Consider the following 20,918-nt stretch of genomic DNA (forward strand, 5'->3'; position numbering starts at 1 on the left):
GTAACTAGCAACCAAGAATATAAAATATAAGTCTTCTCCACTCATTGCCAATTGGTTTTGAGTTCGATGACCACAAACTTAACATGGTATCAGAGCTAGGCCCACACGTGATAGGCTTAAAAGCCACACGTGCTCCACGTCACCCGTAAAGAAAAAAAACACATGTGTTAGGCTCAAAGAACGCCACACGTGAGGGGGGTGTGAGAATAGTATCACATGGGAGAATGGGTAACTAGCAACCAAGAATATAAAGTATACGTCCTCTCCACTCATTGCCAATTGGTTTTGAGTTCGATGACCACAAACTTAACAGATACATCTGTTTTGCTGGTTGGTCATGAGTTATTAAATAGTCAATCCACCACATGATTTTTTTTTTTGTGTCGGAGAAATATGTCTATGCGGACAGGTTGTTTATTAGTACAAACTAAATTCTTACTTAGATATAAGAGAGAGAGAGTGAGAGAGAGAGTAAGTTAATGTTCGAAAATGTGTACTTACAGTATTTTTTAACTGTATGATTTGAACTCCGGTTTCATTAACAAAGATATATACATATCACGTCAATATATATTGTGTCACTTATCTCATTTATAATTTATAAACCGGGGGCTGTTTATGTACCAACAACTACTACTATAATTTACTTGGCTTTAAATATAAGTTACATAAACTAAAATGCCCATAATCTATGATTTTTGTTTCTTGCAGATACATGAAAACACACACACACACACATATATATATATATATATATATATATATATATATATATATATATAATCTCTATTAGACTTGAATTCTTGGTTCTCTTATGTTAGACAATCTCTTCCAGAGTCTGCTTGTGATTCTGCAAAGAAAACCAAAAACATAAAAGATATAAAAGTCGAAATAATTACATAAAATGGGTACTCATTGGATGTTAGTATTATTCAAAGTGAGTGAATTTTAGGGCTTACCATGATCTTTAAAACAATTTTACTGAAAAGAACACCAGTTGGTGGCCCCTAATTGATTAATGAACCCTTGTCTCTGGTATCCCACATGCCATAGTAGATCTTCATGTCCCTGAAAATGATATGTTTTTCTTATCAAATAAGTATCATTTTTTTTTTTCATTTATTATGATTCCCATTTTGGATTCTTGTAAATGAGTCATTTTCACAACCAAGGTGGGATTATCTTAGTAGTTTTTTTTAGTACCTGAGAGTGAGTTAAGTAATCACTGAGCCTCTGATCTTGTTGATGTGAAAATGAAACTGATGATGAACTGTCTAACAAGGGTACATTGTTATTTGTTCCATTAGCAAAAGTTGTAGATGCTATAGGAATTGATGATAGGTGTTGAAAAGAAGAAGTTGGTGATCCCAAAGTACTTAGTTTATCCTGCCCCAAGTAATAAATATTCAAATCAAGAACACATCAACTTCAAAAAAAAAACACAAAAGGAAAAGATAAGAGAAGTGTGAGAATAGTCCCACGTAGACAGAAGAAGTCTCATGATTAAAGTCTCTCAACCCAAAAGCAAGTGGCAATGAGAGTTACTATTTTGTCTATGTAGGACTATTCTTGGTGCAAGTCGAGCTGTAATTTTTTTTTTTTTACCTCTGGTTTAACCAAGAAAGCATCTAAATCCACTCCAAAGTCATAAACCATGGGATTCATGGAAGCAAGCTTCAAAGAAAGCATCTGAAAGTGAAAGGGAGAATCATAAATATAAATATTTAATGGTTCACAAGATAAATAAATAAAAAAGGGTAAGGTTTCTTAGTTCATCAATATTGTATCTATGTACCTCTACTTGATGCTGTAAAGACTGAACATAATTGATTATCTCATCCAGCATAACAGCTTTGCTATTCACCTAGAAAGAGAGAGAGTTTTAACGTAATCCCATGAGACTATCATAAAACAATTCAATATTGAGAAATGCTCTTTGGTGCGAAAGCTGACGTGGTCGGCTCCCACTAGTCAGGGCGTTTTTCTCTCCACATGTCTTGACCAGTTGGAGCCGGCCACATCAGCTTTCAGAGTGTGGTCGGCCGTCATTTTCGGGCGAAACAACACTTTTCCTCAATATATAACCTTTAGTTAAGCATGGAGTGAAAAATATATGTATACCTTGTCACAACCAGGGACAAGATCTTGCAACATCTTCAATCTCTCACTTATTTTTTCTCTTCTTACCTGGAATAGGAAAAAAGAAACATAAATCAAATTTACAATAGAAAAAAGAAAAATAACAAAACTTGTGTGTTTTTCTTTTTTGTGGTTCACTTGAGTTCCCTTGCATGATAGATATATTAATGAGAGTTAAGTGTGTCAAAGGTCTAACTTTTGCCACATAGGGTATTGCACTAGTGGTAGTGAATCCACTCCGAAAACCTAGAGCTCACACGATCTATACTTGGTGATGATGGCCTTTTGGGCGTAGGAGTGTCTTTTGGGCGTATGAGCGTCTTTCGGACAGTTTCGTGATGTTATTAGTATATCGGACAGTTTCGCGGATGTTATAAGTATATTCATCCTTATGATATATCTAAGGTATTTGATTGTTTATTGTAATCTCATATTTTCAAATAAAAAGTGTAATTTTTGTGGTACCCTTTCTGCAAGGCTGTGACTATCTGTTGCTTGGCCCCTTCTTGCTCTTACATGAACATAACCAGTAGTAGTTGTTGGTAGATCTTTAATGGCTTTTGAATTATTATTCTTCTTCTTCCTCTTATCATCTTTGTTGCACTTCTTATCTTTTGTTAATTCTAAATTTTCCACATTAATCTTCCTCTGTTTCTTAGTTGGTTTTGCTCTATCTCCATCCTAAAATAGTCAAAAATCATAAAACAAGTACAAAATCATCAAGACATGGAAATCAAACAAGTACCCACCATCAGAATAATAATGAATCATCTTTGGACTAGTTGAATTTTGATTTTACCTGTTTGATTTGATCAAGGGTAGTAGAGTTCATGCAAGACCCATCTCTGTGTTTCCTTTTCTTTTCCATTGATGATGAAGTAGTAGTAGTAGTAGTAGTTATGATCTTTTCTTGATCACTACCTTCAGAATCAACAATTGATGAAGAATCTGTATTACTTTTTGTTTTCTCACTCAAACAGTATTCATTTATAATCTCTTGATAACAACCATTAGAATCAGATTGGAATGAAGGAAAAAGGGTTGGGTTGTTGTTGTTGTTTGGATTGGTATCTACTCTTTCAGGCAATAAATCAAACATTTTAAAGGCAGTATTTGATAGAAAAAGTGAGTCAAGATGAAAGGGTTGTTGTTGGTATGGAAAAGCTGCCATTTTTAGAACAGAGTATTAAATTAGAAGGAAGTGTTGAAGAGGAAATGAAAGAGATTGCAGAGAGAGAAAGTAAGCATTAGAAGGTGGGTTTTTAAAACAAACAAGGGGCTCTATATATAGAGAGAGATTAGAAGAGAGAGAGAGAGAGAGAGAGAGTGAGGACATGAATTTACTATAAACTTGTAATAAGGCCATGCAATGTCTGCCCCATTGCCTAATAATACATACAAGCTAGTAGTTTTTTTTTTTTGTTAAGTTTACAAGCTAGTAGTTGAGTTGGTCTACAAGTTTGTTTACTGTTTATCTATCTAAAATATGTTTATGCTGAAGCTCGAATTGACACATAACATTTTCTCTATGTTACATAAATAATGTTTGAATAAAAAATAATGGGCAATGTGGTATTATAAATGGGAGATGCTAGAGTGCCCAATTTTTTGGGCATTTTAATGCCCCTGATGTGGAATCACTAAAAGACAAGGTTTTTTCAAAGTTTGACTACGGTGGGGACCGCTTTTATTTCTAAATGAGGAAATATGTCACCCTCTAAGTATCAATTTCTAAGTCACTCTATCATTTCCCATTATAAATTTCTATCTCTCACTAATGAGAAAATTTGTAAAAATTGTTTAGATAGACGACAGAATTGTTCGAGTCAAATATAAGTGGATGCTTTGTGGCCAAAATAGAACACTTGGGCCGTGGGTAGATCTCCTCCTATGTGATACATCCATAGAAAATTTCAACATAGAGCGCCACAGTTTTTACAAACCCCTAACTCCAACAAAGCTGTAGTGAAACTGAGTGAGGGAAGGACGAGCTTGAGGTAGAAACAACAAGGAGTTAGAGAAGCATGGAGTCGAGAGAAGAAGACCGAGTGAGTGAGAGATCAAGTGGAAGAGACAAATGCAGCAAGTTACAAAGAAAGAGGACCCAAGCAGCCGTAGAGGGAACCCACAACCGCCTGCTCGCCTTCACCGTCGTCTTCTCCCTTTCTTCAAATGGACGTGCGTACTAGTAGTGTGTGGGCTTAGAGGAGTATGATTTTGAGTGGGCCGAGACATGGTGATATATGCGTGTGTCCATAACACTTCCCCACTTGTATTGGGCCTCCAAAAGAAGGTAAGTAACCTACAAATGTTGGACTGGGTCTGAAAGGTAGTGGTCACTGGGCTTGGGTTGTTTTGGCTACAGATCAAACTTGGAAGCCTAAAAAGTGGTACCATTGGTAAACACAATTTACAGTTGAGGCTAATAAATATGTAAATAGAACTATAAAAGGGCCACCCACTTTGGGGCATCTAATTTTTGTTTCTCAGAATGTAATCTTTGTCAATCAAAGTTGGCTCCAAATGACTTGGGGGGTTCAATTTTCACCTAAAAAACTACACATGTTGTACCCCTTGGTCTTTATCTTCCTCGTCTTCCCCACCCTTTCCAACCAAATAATGAAATTTTGGTTATTGTAGAATTTTTGGTAGACCAAAATATTTCAAAATTTAATCTCTTTATCAAACTTTGTTCAGATAACGTAATTAAATTTAAGTTTGCAAGAAAATGAAAATATTTCGAATATCTTGGAAGATTAATTCATAGGCACCGACAACCACCTTCACCCACTATCACCCCTTCTCTTTCTATCTTTCTCGTTCACCCATCACTTTCTCTTATGATCAAACTTTCTTTCCCCTGCCTTCTTTGTCCTTCTCAGTGGTGACGGATGTCGAAGGTGGTGGGAAGATGACGAAGAAAATATAAATATGTTAGTTTTTCGGGTAAGTTGCACCCCAAGTAAATCTTAGTCCACTATGGTTGACATTCACAAAAATTGAAAGTGTGTGTCGAAAGACGCTCCGTCCACCTTCAATCTTGGCACTTCTTGTGGGTCTCAAACTGAACAGTCTGAGGACACTAAAAATGGCCTCAGTCCGTGTTGTTCAAACGGACATAGATTAGGCCCATTTCGAGTGCCTCGGACTTGCCTAATCCGTGAAGGGAGAAGAGAGCCAGAGGGGCGCCTATTAGGCTCCCAAAACAATCGAATGATGCTTTTACTACGCGCGTAACACCGGAACAAACCCTGGTATTTGTTTCCATATTTTAATAGAAATCTAACCAATTAAGACTTTTCTATGAGAAATCTACGGTCCAAATTTAACAAAATAGAATCTTAAAAAAGTCTATTTATTAGCCCTATTTTTCCTTAATATCGTTGTCATTGTCTTCATCTTTTGTTTCCCCCTTGTGATCGGAACCCTAGTTTGATTAGTAATCTTAATCTCGTTTAGATCTGAATCAATCCCTTATAAATTATAACAACTTCAATCCTATCTTATTGAAACCCTAAGTTCTAACTGAAACCCTAAGTCTTTTTTTTTTTTTGCTTTTGTATCTCGATAGATCCTAGTTAGTTTTGATCGTCGTTTTCGTTTTAGGTTATAATACTTTCGATCTGAAAATTTTGATTTGAGAACTCATGCTATTAACCGAATCTAATCGGTTTTCTATAAACCCTAACGAGATAGGTGGACCAATATATATGACGAAAAACGGATCTGTAGTTGAAGATATGGAAGAAGGAGAGATTTCTGATGATAGTATATCATCTATTGAAGAGATTAGTGAAGAAGTTTTTAAGCAAGAAGCTGATGTTGTTGTTGTGAAAAAATCAAAACCTAAAGAAGATGAATCTAGGGTTTGGATGGGAAGAGAAGATCTAATGAACTATTCTGTTTCAAAAAATTATGGTTCAAATTTGCATAATTTTGCTTGGGCACAAGGTGTTCAAAATAAACCCTTGATTACTAGAGAAAATGTCAAGGAAGATTTAGTACTATCTGATGAGAAAATGAAAAGAGAATCTCCTGATAATGTTTCATTAACTAGCAAAGATGATGATGATGATAAACCCTTGGATACTGTTGTAATTGATGATAGTAGTGAAGAAGATGAATTAGAGGAAGGTGAGATTGATTTGGATGTGGAGAAAACTGAAGACAAATTGAAAACTGATAACTTGGACAAAAAATTTAAAGTATCGGAATTTGATGATCAAATTCGGTCAATTCGAGAAGCTTTAATGACTATAAATGTTTTAGAAGCTGAAAAGTAAGTTGTTCTTTTCTGTTGTTATTGAAGAATTTGGGTAATGGGTATTTGATTTTAGGTTTTTTGGATCATGGGTTTTCAATCCACATTGCTCTTTTGGTTTGTTTGTCCCCAATTATAGTTGCCTTCTAAGGAAGTTACTGATTTTATATCTGTTTTTAGATCATTTATTGGAGCTTGTTCTCTATTATGGAGATGTTTAGAAAGGTTGGAGTTAATGCTTGAGGAAAATCGTGTTCCAGAGGTTGAAGCTCTCTTTCAACAATCATTCAATGGGATACAAGCTTTGAACTCTGTAAAATACCTTGTTTCTTATATGCCCTCTTTGAACTTAGTAAAGTTGCTATAATTCAAATGTTTAACTTTTGTTTCCTATTTTCGGATATCTTATGCAAAAGGTGTATGTTTGTATTGGTGCAGGTGTTTTCTTCCATGACAGTGACTCAGAAAGAACAAAATAGAACTATTTTTCAAAGGTGTTTTGCTCGATACATATTTGAATGGAACTGTTTTTGTTAGTAGTAAATTAGTTATAACATAGTTCGCTTTTCCAGGTTGCTTGCTTATGTAAAGAGCCGAAGTGTTGATATATTTCCATCAGAGTGCATGAAAGAGGTGTGTTCTTTTGTTGGTAGTTAAAAAAATGTCTTCGCCAACCCTTCTGGTAACGACAAAAATGTGGTCTTGTAGGAATACAGAAAACTAAAAGTTGTCTCTTCTTTCACAGGTAGACTCAATGTTGTGTATACTGGATTCACAATGTGGTGTGTCTAGTGTCAAGGGCATTAATAAGGAGACAGAAGTATCGGACAATAACAGGAAGAGTCTGACTGCGTTTGGAGCTTTAGTTGAAAATCGTTCCGTACATGGTTTGAATTCTTTAAAGAAGTTAAATATGGAGGCAATATCTGGAAGTCATTTTGAGAGAAATATGGGGTCTGAGAGTTTGAAATATAGACCATTTTCTGGTTCTAGGGGCAATGGAAACTTCGGTCCCCTATTTGACCTTCACAAGGAACATGATCCCGATAACCTTCCTTCGCCCACAAGCAAAATCCCTCCTCCACCTTTGTCTATGAAACAAACACAGGTTGTTACGGATAAAGTACTTAACTCAGATAAATCCTCCAGTAATATAGCAGATAAAAGAGATGATGTCATGATGCATCTATACGAAACTGATGCCTTCCGTGCTGTTTCTACCTATCAACAGAAATTTGGTCAAACTTCATTTCTTTCTAATAATCGTCTCCCAAGCCCCACTCCCTCCGAGGAAATTGGGCATGAAGATGGGGATAATGGTCAAGAGGTTTCTAGTTCTTTTGTATCTATTTCACCTCAACCTTTTGCACCCACTTTATCTCATGTAAATAGCGCAAATGAACCGAAGGCGATCATAGGTAAAATTGCTCAGACACCAGCATCAGGATGGCAGCCACCTGTTTTAAGTGCTCCAATTAAGAATAGAGACCCTAGGCTTCAGTTTGCTAACGCCGAAGTGGTTGTTCGGGATTCCAACAACTCCTTACTAAATGTGCCTTTAAATCAGCAAACTGGTGGAATAATGAGTTCTGGGAAGCACATCATTGCCGAAGAGTCTGTATTGGACGGGCGTAGTTCGAAAAGGCGAAGGAATGGGTTTACAGGTTCTGATTCTTCTAGAGAAGCCCAGGTAGCATCTCCAAAGGACAGCTCAATGGTTCAGACTCAAGGGGCCGAACCTGTCAGTAGGAATCAATTGGCAGGGAACATGGAAATCGATAATAGGAAAGTGAACAAGGGTGAAACGGGTACTGGAGGGAGACATATGGTTTCCAATATCCACAATATCAATGTAAGAACTGGCGTCAGTGGGCAGCCTATTACAAGTAATACAATATCCTTGCCTTCTTCGATTAAGGACATTGCAGTAAACCCAACCATGTTGATGGATCTATTTAAGGAACAACAGAGATTGATGTCAGGTGGTCAGCAGAATTTTGGTCATGCCCAAAAGGCAACACCTCCAACTGATCCGAGTTCGATACTTGGAACAATTCCGTTACTAAATGTTGCTTCCTCAAAGTCATCAGAGACTGAACAAAAACATATTACAGTTCCAAGGGTAAGGATTTTCAAATGGCTTTATTGCATGTCATATGCAAAGATTCTGTTAATCCAGTTTCAATTACTCGACCACTTTGTTTATAATTATCGTTTTTCTCTCTCACTTCCAATTCCTTGATCTGAGAATGACTTTTCTACAAAGTAGTGTAGTTAGATAGTATGATTATATTTCCATGGTTATCTTTGTCATATTGAGAATGGGTAACAACGTTGCAAGTGATGTGGATAATTGATTTGATGGACTCCATTTTATAAATATGGTGTGTTAATGATTATAGTTTTGGATTTGGCAACGTGGTCACTAATCATCTTGTGTCTATCCACAGACTTCTCAGGGTGAATCACGGAAAATTCGGATGAAACCCCGTGACCCTCGCCGTGTTCTTCACAAAAGTACATTTCAACAAAATGAAATCTCCAAACCTGAACAGCTCAAAACAAATGACAGCCTCCCTCAAATCACGAGGGTCAGCAAGGATAGCTTCCCCATCGGTCTGATTCAACCAACCTCCTCCCCTCTCCCGTCTGCACCTCAAGCAGATATTATTCCACAAATCGCGAAGAACGTTCAAAATGTTTTACCTTCTCAACCAATATTAGATAAGGTGGATAGAAGAGTTGGCTCTACAGGTCGTATAGACCAGCAAAGTGACAACTGTGCCAAAATTTCTCAATTACAAAACGTGTGGGGAGAGATGGATCAATTGTTCGGACGGTATGATGATCAGGATAAAGCAGCTATTCAAAGAGAAAGAACAAGAAGAATAGAAGAGCAGAATAAAATGTTTGCAGCCAAGAAGCTTTGCCTTGTACTGGATATTGATCACACTCTACTAAATTCAGCGAAGGTGTGGTACTTTTCATTTTTAGGTTCCTAAATAAGTTAGTTTAACTAATTGTGTAAGGATTGCTGAAGCTGTAAATTCAATTATTCCAGTTTGTGGAAGTAGACCCTGTGCACCAGGAAATGTTGAGAATAAAGGAACTGCAAGATCGTGAAAAGCCGAAGAGGCATCTCTTTCGGTTTCCTCACATGGGAATGTGGACAAAGTTAAGACCCGGAATCTGGAATTTTCTTGAGAGGGTATTATCCGCTTTAAACTTTTGCAATTTCAAATGTCTGGAAGACTTTCTATTCCTTCTCGTTTCTCAATACTTCCTCTGAATTTTTCAGGCTAGTAAGCTGTACGAGCTTCATATATACACAATGGGGAACAAACGATATGCAACAGAGATGGCAAAATTGATCGATCCTACTGGGTCTCTATTTGCTGGACGAGTTATATCGAGGGGAGATGATGGAGATTCCTTGGATGGTGAAGACAGAGTGCCCAAGAGCAAGGATTTGGATGGGGTTTTGGGTATGGAATCGGCTATCGTGATCATAGACGATTCTGTGAGGGTCTGGCCCCATCATCGACCAAATTTGATAGCTGTGGAGAGGTTAGTGAGCTTCAAGTTCTGAAACTTTTCGGCTTGATACCATCTTTTGGGTGGAATGCTTCGTTTTTCGTATTTCAGGTTTTCCTTGTTTAACAAAATTTCCATTGCAGATATATTTATTTCCCGTGCAGTAGGCGCCAGTTTGGGTTGCATGGTCCTTCACTTCTTGAGATTGATCATGACGAGCGACCAGAAGATGGAACTTTGGCATCCTGTCTAGCAGTAAGAACAACACCAACTAAAGATACTTAAGAAATCTCTCTCTCTCTCTCTCCTGATTATTCTTGGATTCTTTATTAACTACTCGTATCTCTCATCGAATAGGTAATTGAGAGAATACACAAGATATTTTACTCACATCAGTGTTTAAATGATCCGGATGTTAGAACTATCCTGAACTCTGAGCAGCGAAAGATCTTAGCAGGTTGTCGTGTTTTGTTCAGTACCATTATTCCAGTGGGTGAAGCTAAACCCGAGCTACACCCACTTTGGCAAACAGCGGAACAGTTTGGTGCTGTGTGCACCAATCAGATCGATGAAGCTGTCACTCATGTCGTGACTAATACTCTCGGCACTAATAAGGTGAGCTCTGCTCTTGTGTTTAAATGCCACCAGGACTGGAACACACTGTGGTGGTGATTTTCTATTATCTGAATCTGAATCCCCAAGTCTGACTTGTCTAAAGATGGGTCTGTCTTAGTTTGGAGTGTTTTAGTTAGGCACAACAATCATTTTTGGTCATTTCAGACCATGGATTCGTGATTCGGATTCTTTTAATGTCTGACTTAAATGAACTCTGAACCAGTTCTAGTCAGCCATTCAGGCGAATCAGACACACAGTCAGATTAAGAAGTACAGCATTTGTTGTCATTACAGTTATGAAACCCTAACAATATGGGGGTTATGGAATAGTTGCTGGGTAGTTCTGTAACTGATGATTAACTGTCTCTGAAACAGGTTAACTGGGGTCTAATGACAGGGAGATTTGTTGTTCATCCTGGCTGGTAAAGAAACTTTGATCAATTATGAGATTATGTAGATAGTATCGATCAAGAAAATAGGGACTAAATCATGAAGTTTGTTTGTTAACAGGGTAGAAGCGTCGGCTTTGTTGTATCGGAGGGCAAATGAGATTGACTTTGCCATTAAACCATAAACATATCTACCTTCCCCACAACCAAACCTCAGAAGAAAACACACTTCAAAATGGTATAAAATCAAGACCCCCTAATAAAAATACGAAAAAACCAATTAACCCGGCTGTGTAGACTCAGATCGGCTAGAATGTGGTGGATTGGGTTGGCTTGGGTCGGCCATCTAGCTGGCCGGTCGGGTTGGGATGAGGGGTTGAGTTGAGTTAAAATGGGGCAGACTGAATTATAAAAGAAATACCCAAATTTTGACTTGAAGATTAAAATGGTGTGGGTCTTGATCACAATGAGGACCTTGAAAAGCTTGGAAATGGTATGGGGTTTTTTGTATTTTGCGTAGGAGTTGAGATAGAAAGAAATGTTTCAAAATTGTAGTAAAGGAGAGACGACTAAATTTTGAACCAGATCTTGTAGAGGGAGTCCTTCAACTTGAATACCTAAAATGACCTAACTCATTTGAAATGAACTTCTAGTTAAGACCTCTGACCAAGTTCATAAAAACAAGATAGAAATTGTTCAAGAGTCTCTTTGAGAGATAAGAGATGGAGAAAATAATTGGTGGTTGTCAAAGGGGGAAGACTACAATGTGTCCATTTTGTGTTGTCACTTTCATAGAGTTTCCATCATCAATTAGTTTTGGAAGAAGTTGATAATTTAATTAGTTGATGTCAAATTGATAATGGTATGTTTAATCTATACTTTAAAAACAATAGTTTTTTTTAATCAATTTTTATAAATTTCGACAATTTTTTCTTGTTGGAGCAACTTAGGTAAAACAGAGTATTTTATATGCGAAAAGACAATTTGTAGTATTGTTGATGTAGTAGAAAACTCATAAAAGTTTTAGGTCTACGTTCAAAATTTAGAAAATTCGAAACTCGCGAAAGGTAAAGAAAATACTGAAAATTATTGGTAAATTGAATTTCATTAAACAGGAGTTCATAATCAAACCCAAACTATAACTTCCGAATAAATAAAATACTGTTATAAGATTGTGAGGATTAGCCTTCCGGACCGTTAGTGATACTGTCAGTTTTGGCACACCTGGGCCTCACGGTTTTAAAAAGTTTCACTAGGGAAGGGTGCTTAAGCTCTTAAGAGGAACATCACACTCCGTCTCACCATAAATACGGGATTGCTTACAACACACGCTCTCAAGACCGCATCATAATAGAGCGATTCGTGGTGATAACATGTTATAGGATGGTGCGGATCAGTCTTCTGAGTTATTAGTGATATTGTCCGCTTTGACACACCTGGGTCTCACGATTTTAAAAGGTCTCACTAGGGAAGGGTGCTTAACCTCTTAAGAAGAGCACCACACTTCGTCTCACCACTAATTTGGATTATTTTACAACAAATACTAGTGTCTAAACATATACTATTAATATAATTGTGAGAGGGTGAAATCATGGGTGAGATGGAACCAGATTGTTGGGTGAAATGAAACCGTCTCTGGTACTTATTTTGCACCGAAAGTCAAAGTAATCACATTAATTAGAAGTCAAACTGTCTTGTTTTATGGACACCGAGTCTGCGTACACTGTGGGATCTATGATCACACCGCTGACATCACGTTGGGTCGAGTTAACCCAAAAAGTGCATGTACAATGATGCCCATTTTCAGACAATGTGGGGTCACGCGAGTACCTGTCATCCGATATCATGTACTGATTTCGAATAAAATCACGTACTGATTATGGATGACAAGTAAACACGTGACGCCACATTGTCTGAAAATGGGCATCATTTGTACATGCACTTCTCGGGTAAGCTCGACCCAACGTGATGTCAGCGGTGTGATCATAGATCCCACAGTATACGCAAACTCGGAGAATGCAAAGCAACTTATTATTCTCTCTGTCCCAACGACCAAAGGGTGTATGGACTTTATCTCTCTTAACGATGAAAGAGTTTTTTTTTTTATGAGAGAACGATGAAAGAGTTAGGCAATCATACACTTCATTGTATCACCTTCTCTCCTGACAGTCGCTCTATATAGATAAGCTTCACACCATGACATATACTATTAATATAATTGTGAGAGGGTGAAATCATGGTGTGAGGCTTATCTATATAGAGCGACTGTGAGGAGAGAAGGTGATACAATGAAGTGTATGTTTGCCTAACTCTTTCATCGTTAAGAGAGATAAAGTGATAAAGTCCATACACCCTTTGGTCGTCGGGACAGAGAGAATAATAAGTTGCTTTGCACCCTTTCTTGATCGCAGGAGAGAGAAGGGACAGAAGCGAATGTTTGTCTAACTCTTTGAACTGTCAAGACAACGATAATAATGTGGTGGTAGCCTTACAAAATTGTGGTATTCTTCGTGTATGAGAGATAAAATAGAAGCTTGGTTCCTAAATAAGTGCGTTCTGTCTTGGGAAAGAGAAAGTTTGACCTAATCGAGTGATTGTCTAACTTTCAACAAAAAAAGAGTGTTTGGTTGCCTTACTATTAAAGATAGAGTATGGTTGTCAGTTCGAAAGAGAAAGATAGCAATCGTTTTAGTATGTATGAGAATAAAAGTAGATGTTTGTTCTAAATGAGAGAGAAAGTAAGACAATCGTAGATTTTTCAGTGCAGAATGGCATGCCTCGCAAGCAGCCTTCTTTGTTGGTTTATAGTGTCAATTGGTCAGTTGTCCCCTTAGATAGCGGTAACGCCACTTTTAACGGATATATTGGTAATATCATATGGTTAGTTGTCACTTTTAATGACAGTAACGTCTCCAATGGATATATTGGCAGGAGAGAGGATCTTGCGAGAGTTATTTAGTTAGTTGTCGTCTTGAATGTAGATAGCAATAACGCCTCCAATAGACATATTGGTAGAATCATGTGAGATGATCACGCTGAATGGTCTTCCCGCCGGTCTTCCCGCTTATAGGATAGGACTGGCTTCTTATCCTGTATTGACCTCCTTGTCCAATATTGAATTCTTTGTCCAATATATGCGTGATTTCTCGTCACTTTGGGTGCCCGCAAATGAGTGGGTCGAACCTATTTGTCACTCAATTTATGGGTTTAGGTAGCACATAAGCCCACTGATCCTAGATTTTTAGGAGTGCTCTCGGTAGCAGATTTGGCCCATACAATAATAATTATCTGGTCAAAAATAATAAACAACCAAAACTATTAGATTTTAAGATATCTAAAATTCTTGGGATATTTTTTGAAAATCTCCTGTATCAATTGCGTAGTATACGTAACTTTGAAAAAACAATTTTTACGAGGTAAAAGAGACGTCTAGAGCATGAGGTTTTGCTCGGTCGGTAGCTAAGAAATATATGCAAAGAGAGTGCATAAATTCTACTAGGTTTGTGGAAGTGATTTTACACGGAGAATTTATAGGAAAAACATGTATTTTTGTTATGGTTTTAAGCTAATCAATGAACCCTCTGTCTCGTCAACATTTGGTTGTCCAAGTGGTTGATGCTTATCACATCTCATTGAAATTGGCAATGACCTGGAATGGACACTTACTCTTTGTTTTGAGTCCTAAAAAAATCGGGAAACTATCTTCAGAAAGATTTTGACAAAATCTCAGAAAAATCTATTTATTAAAAGCAAGATCAGGACTTTGTAAGAATAAATGCATAATTAGCCTTTGCATATAAAGATTAAGCTAAAAACAATCCATTTAAATTCAAACGCAATAAAATAAACGAAATCTCTTAGTCTCCCTCAAGATCACCTTGAACAAACTTACTTCTTTTCCATTAAAATTACTGAGTGATTTGATTCTGGGTTTTCTTCGAAGTACAAGATTATATAATTTGGAGAAGGAGAAGAAGAAGAAGGCAGACGTTTAATGGAGAACAACAATTCTTCTTATTCATGGTGGTTAGGTAACCATAACAATCATCACCAATCCCCATGGCTTCACTCTACTCTCACAGGTTCTCTTTTTATCTTTCTCTTAATTGTGTGGATTTACCATCCAATACACCTATTTTTTTGTGAACATCCAATTTCTTTTTGAAAGTCTATCTGGGAATGGTAGATGAACTGTAATTTTTGAGGGCAGTCATATTTTAACGGTCCTGTCAAATTTTTAAAAGGAACTTGCCACATCATTTTGACAAAAAAACATCAAAACCCTAGCGTGTCCAGAGTCTATAGGTTAAACTGGTTGAGTTGTTAATTAATAGATTTTTTTTACTTACTATTAAAATTTTATGTTTACTGAGATAAAATAGCTAAGAGCGTTGTATATCTATAATTCTATACGATGCACATCATAGGAAGTCTTTATTGTCTAGTAGAAATAGTCTAAAACGTATCAAACTATTTAACGTACAAAACAAAATAGCATATCAAAGAGGTATACCCTAGCGTATCTGATACTCGCATAGTAGTGTATCAGATACGATATCCGCACTACGTACAAGAGCAATCCGATAACAATATTTTTCTAGATTCTCGATCCATCTCTAACTATGTTACTATTTGCAGATATAGATGAGAAAACAAAGGCTATGGTATCTCTAATTATACAAGAAAAAGGCAATACTTTCGCCCAGAGAGCTGAAATGTATTATAAGAACATACCAGAACTCATAAAAATGGTAGAAGAGTTTCATAAATCTTATTGTTTTTTAGCCAAACAATATGATCAATTAAGATCTGAATCAGCTCGAGTAAGTCGTTCGGGATCTTCGTCTTCAAACTCATTCAACTATATTGAAGACCGCCCAAGTTTTATAAGCAAAGAAGAATCTACCAGAATAATTACTGAAATTAATCGAAAACCCAGTCTTTCAGATTCAGATCGAGATCATGAAGACGGAAAAGTTGAACAACCCAAAGTTGTTGTTGAGACTGGAGTTGAATTGGATGAAAAACAGGATGGAGAAAATAAGTGGGTAGGTATGAAGTTTCAGATTTCGAAGCTTATCGAAGAAAATCTAAAGCAACAGAGTGAGTTAATAAGAAGAAATGATGAGAAGAGAGAAACGATTAAAGAAGTCTGTTTACAGCTTGACAAATTAGTTGAAGAAAACAGGAATCAAGAGAGTTGTGAAAGATGCATGAAGAGTAGTACTACTAGTAGTTCTGCAATTAGTAAACATAATTATCAATCTCAGATATCAAAATTGAAGGAATTGATTCTTGGCAAGTTCTTGGGAGGATGGAGCTAGCCTCATCAACTTCACAATATACACACACATACATTTGTAGCTCATTATTTCCTGGATGGATCAATATGCAATAATGAACAAGGATAGGAGTTTGAATTATTTTAATCATCATAATAATAATATTTTCAACTACTTTAAATTTTCAATAAAACATGTTACTACTACTTTAAATTTAAGCAGACCCACACAGGGTCTTGATGTTTAATTAGTTGAAATTATGTTGAATTTCTTGTTAGTTTTCATATATAGAAGCCAAAATAGTTTGGCAATTTCGAATTTTAAATGTCTAGTCCATAGCCCATAGGTAGTTGGACGATTTATTTATGCTCATCAAAAGCCACTAACATTCAAACACGTACTAAAAATTAAGTAAATGGAGTTGTTTGAGTGTACGGTTATAGAATTGTTCGTGCATGTGGTCAACCTCATGTAATATTAGTGATATTATTTACTTTTTGGTTACTTTTTTAGGCTTTCGTGTGTTTAAATGATTCCATACGAGGTACCTAGTTTAAAAGGTATATTCGGCACTCTCTTGTATTTCGACAATTTTTTCTTGTTGGAGCAACTTAGGTAAAACAGAGTAATTTATATGCGAAAAGACAATTTGTAGTATTGTTGATGTAGTGGAAAACTCATAAAAGTTTTAGGTCTACCTTCAAAATTTAGAAAATTCGAAACTGGCGAAAGGTAAAGAAAATACTGAAAATTATTGGTAAATTAAATTTCATTAAACAAATAGTGGATCCCCTAGTTCATAATCAAACCCAAACTATAACTTCCGAATAAATAAAATACTGTTATAAGATTGTGCGGATTAGCATCACACTCCGTCACACCATAAATGCGGGATTGCTTACAACACACGCTCTCAAGACCACATCATAATAGAGCGATTCGTGGTGATAACATGTTATAGGATGGTGCGGATCAGCCTTCTGAGTTATTTGTGATATTGTCCGCTTTGGCACACCTGGTTCTCACGATTTTAAAAGGTCTCACTAGGGAAGGGTGCTTAACCTCTTAAGAAGAACACCACACTTCGTCTCACCACTAATTTGGATTATTTTACAACAAATACTATTATACATTTACTATTAATATAATTGTGAGAGGGTGAAATCATGGGTGAGATGGAACCAGATTGTTGGGTGAAATGAAACCGTCTCTGGTACTTATTTTGCACCGAAAGTCAAAGTAATCATATTGATTAGAAGTCAAGCTGTCTTGTTTTATGGACACCGAGTCTGCGTATACTGTAAGATCTATGATCACACCGCTGACATCACGTTGGGTCGAGCTTACCCAAGAAGTGCATGTACAAATGATGCCCATTTTCAGACAATGTGGTGTCACGTGTTTACTTGTCATCCGCGTATACTGTAGGATCTATGATCACACCGCCGACATCACGTTGGGTCGAGCTTACCCAAGAAGTGCATGTACAAATGATGCCCATTTCAGACAATGTGGTGTCACGTGTTTACTTGTCATCCGAAATCATGTACTGATTTCGAATGAAAACACGTACTGATTATGGATGACAAGTAAACACGTGACACCACATTGTCTGAAAATGGGCATCATTTGTACATGCACTTCTTGGGTAAGCTCGACCCAACGTGATGTCAGCGGCGTGATCATAGATCCCACAGTATACGCAGACTCGGAAAAATGCAAAGCAACTTATTATTCTCTATGTCCCGACGGCCAAAAGGTGTATGGACTTTATCACTTTATCCCACAATATATGTCAGCGGTGTGAAGCTTATCTATATAGAGCGACTGTTAGGAGAGAAGGTGATACAATGAAGTGTATGTTTGCCTAACTCTTTCATCGTTAAGAGAGATAAAGTGATAAAGTTCATACACCCTTTGGTCGTCGGGACAGAGAGAATAATAAGTTGCTTTGCACCCTTTCTTGATCGCAAGAGAGAGAAGGGACAGAAGCGAATGCTTGTCTAACTCTTTGAACCGTCAAGACAACGATAATAATGTGGTGGTAGCCTTACAAAATTGTGGTATTCTTCGTGTATGAGAGAGAAAATAGAAGCTTGCTTCCTAATTAAGTGCGTACGGACTTGGGAAAGAGAAAGTTTGACCTACTCGAGTGATTGTCTAACTTTCAACAAAAAAAGAGTGATTGGTTGCCTTACTATTAAAAATAGAGTATGGTTGTCAGTTCGAAAGAGAAAGATAACAGTCGTTTTAGGTATGTATGAGAATAAAAGTAGATGTTTGTTCTATATGAGAGAGAAAGTAAGACAAACATAGATTTTTCAGTGCAGAATGGCATGCCTCGTAAGCAGCTTTCTTTGTTGGTTTATAGTGTCAATTGGTCAGTTGTCCCCTTAGATATCGGTAACGCCACTTTTAACGGATATATTGGTAATATCATATGGTTAGTTGTCACTTTTAATGACAGTAATGTCTCCAATGGATGTATTGGCAGGAGAGAGGATCTTGCGAGAGTTATTTAGTTAGTTGTCGTCTTGAATGTAGATAGCGGTAACGCCTCCAATAGACATATTGGTAGAATCATGCGAGATGATCACGCTGAACGGTCTTCCCGCTTATAGGATAGGACTGGCTTCTTATCCTGTATTGACCTCCTTGTCCAATACTGAATTCTTTGTCCAATATATGCGTGATTTCTCGTCACTTTGGGTGCCCGCAAATGAGTGGGTCGAACCTATTTGTCACTCAATTTATGGGTTTAGGTAGCACATAAGCCCACTGATCCTAGGTTTTTAGGAGTGCTCTCGGTAGCAGATTTGGCCCATACAATAATAATTATCTAGTCAAAAATAATAAACACCCGAAATTATTAGATTTTAAGATATCTAAAATCCTTGGGATATTTTCTGAAAATCTCCTGTATCAATTGCGTAGTATACAGAACTTTGAAAAAATAATTTTTACGAGGTAAAAGAGACATCTAGAGCATGAGGTTTTGCTCGGTCGGTAGCTAAGAAATATATGCAAAGAGAGTGCATAAATTCTACTAGGTTTGTGGAAGTGATTTTACAGGGAGAATTTATAGGAAAAAACATGTATTTTTGTTATGGTTTTAAGCTAATCAATGAATCGTCTGTGTCGTCAACATTTGGTTGTCCAAGTTGTTGATGCTTATCACATCTCATTGAATTAATTGGCAATGACGTGGAATGGACACTTACTCTTTGTTTTGAGTCCTAAAAAGATCGGGAAACTATCTTCAGAAAGATTTTGATAAAATCTCAGAAAAATCTATTTATTAAAAGCAAGATCAGGACTTTCTAAGAGTAAATGCATAATTAGCCTTTGCATATAAAGATTAAGCTAAAAACAATCCATTTAAATTCAAACGCAATAAAATAAACGAAATCTCTTAGTCTCTCTGAAGATCACCTTGAACAAACTTACTTCTTTTCCATTAAAATTACTGAGTGATTCGATTCTGGGTTTTCTTCGAAGTACAAGATTATATAATTTGGAGAAGAAGAAGAAGAAGAAGAAGAAGGTGGAAGTTTAATGGAGAACAACAATTCTTCTTATTCATGGTGGTTAGGTAACCATAACAATCATCACCAATCCCCATGGCTTCACTCTACTCTCACAGGTTCTCTTTTTATCTTTCTCTTAATTGTGTGGATTTACCATCCAATACACCTATTTTTTGTGAACATCCAATTTCTTTTTGAAAGTCTATCCGGGAATGGTAGATGAACTGTAATTTTTGTGGGCAGTACATCTTTTAACGGTCCTGTCAAATTTTTAAAAGGAACTTGCCACGTCATTTTGACAAAAAAACATCAAAACCCTAGCGTGTCCAGAGTCTATAGGTTAAACTGGTTGAGTTGTTAATTAATAGATTTTTTTACTTAACTATTTAAGATTTTATGTTTACTGAGATAAAATAGCTAAGAGCGTTGTATATTTATAATTCTATACGATGCACATCATAGGAAGTCTTTATTGTCTAGTAGAAATAGTCTAAAACGTATCAAACTATTTAACGTACAAAACAAAATAGCATATCAAAGAGGTATACCCTAGCGTATCTGATACTCGCATAGTAGTGTATCAGATACGATATCCGCACTACGTACAAGAGCAATCCGATAACAATATTTTTCTAGATTCTCGATCCATCTCTAACTATGTTACTATTTGCAGATATAGATGAGAAAACAAAGGCTATGGTATCTCTAATTATACAAGAAAAAGGCGATACTTTCGCTCAGAGAGCTGAAATGTATTATAAGAACATACCAGAACTCATAAAAATGGTAGAAGAGTTTCATAAATCTTATTGTTTTTTAGCCAAACAATATGATCAATTAAGATCTGAATCAGCTCGAGTAAGTCGTTCGGGATCTTCGTCTTCAAACTCATTCAAATATATTGAAGACCGCCCAAGTTTTATAAGTAAAGAAGAATCTACCAGAATAATTACTGAAATTAATCGAAAACCCAGTCTTTCAGATTCAGATCGAGATCATGAAGATGGAAAAGTTGAACAACCCAAAGTTGTTGTTGAGACTGGAGTTGAATTGGATGAAAAACAGGATGGAGAAAATAAGTGGGTAGGTATGAAGTTTCAGATTTCGAAGCTTATCGAAGAAAATCTAAAGCAACAGAGTGAGTTAATAAGAAGAAATGATGAGAAGAGAG

At 36.6% G+C, this 20,918-nt stretch overlaps 2 protein-coding genes across 3 annotated transcripts; one reads left to right on the top strand and one right to left on the bottom strand.

Moving 5' to 3' along the window:
- Positions 1–533: 533 nt before the first annotated feature.
- LOC147553540 (basic helix-loop-helix protein 80-like) lies at positions 534–3,497 on the bottom strand. Of its 2 annotated transcripts, XR_015237817.1 has the most exons (9): positions 2,939–3,424; positions 2,605–2,820; positions 2,122–2,187; positions 1,796–1,864; positions 1,606–1,689; positions 1,204–1,386; positions 960–1,068; positions 770–850; positions 616–733 (listed from the first exon to the last, which is right to left on the bottom strand). XR_015237817.1 is itself a non-coding variant. In XM_086669799.1 (8 exons), the coding sequence occupies exons 1-7, from the start codon at positions 3,308–3,310 to the stop codon at positions 979–981; spliced, it is 1,080 nt and encodes a 359-aa protein (XP_086525925.1). In that variant the 5' UTR covers positions 3,311–3,497; the 3' UTR covers positions 534–850; positions 960–978. The 2 variants fall into 2 exon arrangements, 1 of the variants encoding a protein (XP_086525925.1); XM_086669799.1 differs by having other exon boundaries at positions 534–850; positions 2,939–3,497.
- A 1,949-nt stretch (positions 3,498–5,446) lies between these two features.
- LOC147553541 (RNA polymerase II C-terminal domain phosphatase-like 3) lies at positions 5,447–11,864 on the top strand. Its single transcript, XM_086666423.1, has 12 exons — positions 5,447–6,418; positions 6,581–6,713; positions 6,839–6,894; positions 6,973–7,033; positions 7,146–8,522; positions 8,851–9,372; positions 9,462–9,608; positions 9,699–9,967; positions 10,078–10,189; positions 10,292–10,549; positions 10,925–10,971; positions 11,060–11,864. The coding sequence occupies exons 1-12, from the start codon at positions 5,787–5,789 to the stop codon at positions 11,121–11,123; spliced, it is 3,678 nt and encodes a 1,225-aa protein (XP_086522549.1). The 5' UTR covers positions 5,447–5,786; the 3' UTR covers positions 11,124–11,864.
- The last annotated feature ends 9,054 nt before the right edge of the window (positions 11,865–20,918 follow it).

Source organism: Eschscholzia californica, unplaced genomic scaffold (genome assembly GCF_041429995.1).
Source record: "Eschscholzia californica isolate CP2 unplaced genomic scaffold, dmEscCali1.0.p SCAF_3, whole genome shotgun sequence".
NCBI classification, from domain to species: Eukaryota; Viridiplantae; Streptophyta; class Magnoliopsida; order Ranunculales; family Papaveraceae; genus Eschscholzia; species Eschscholzia californica.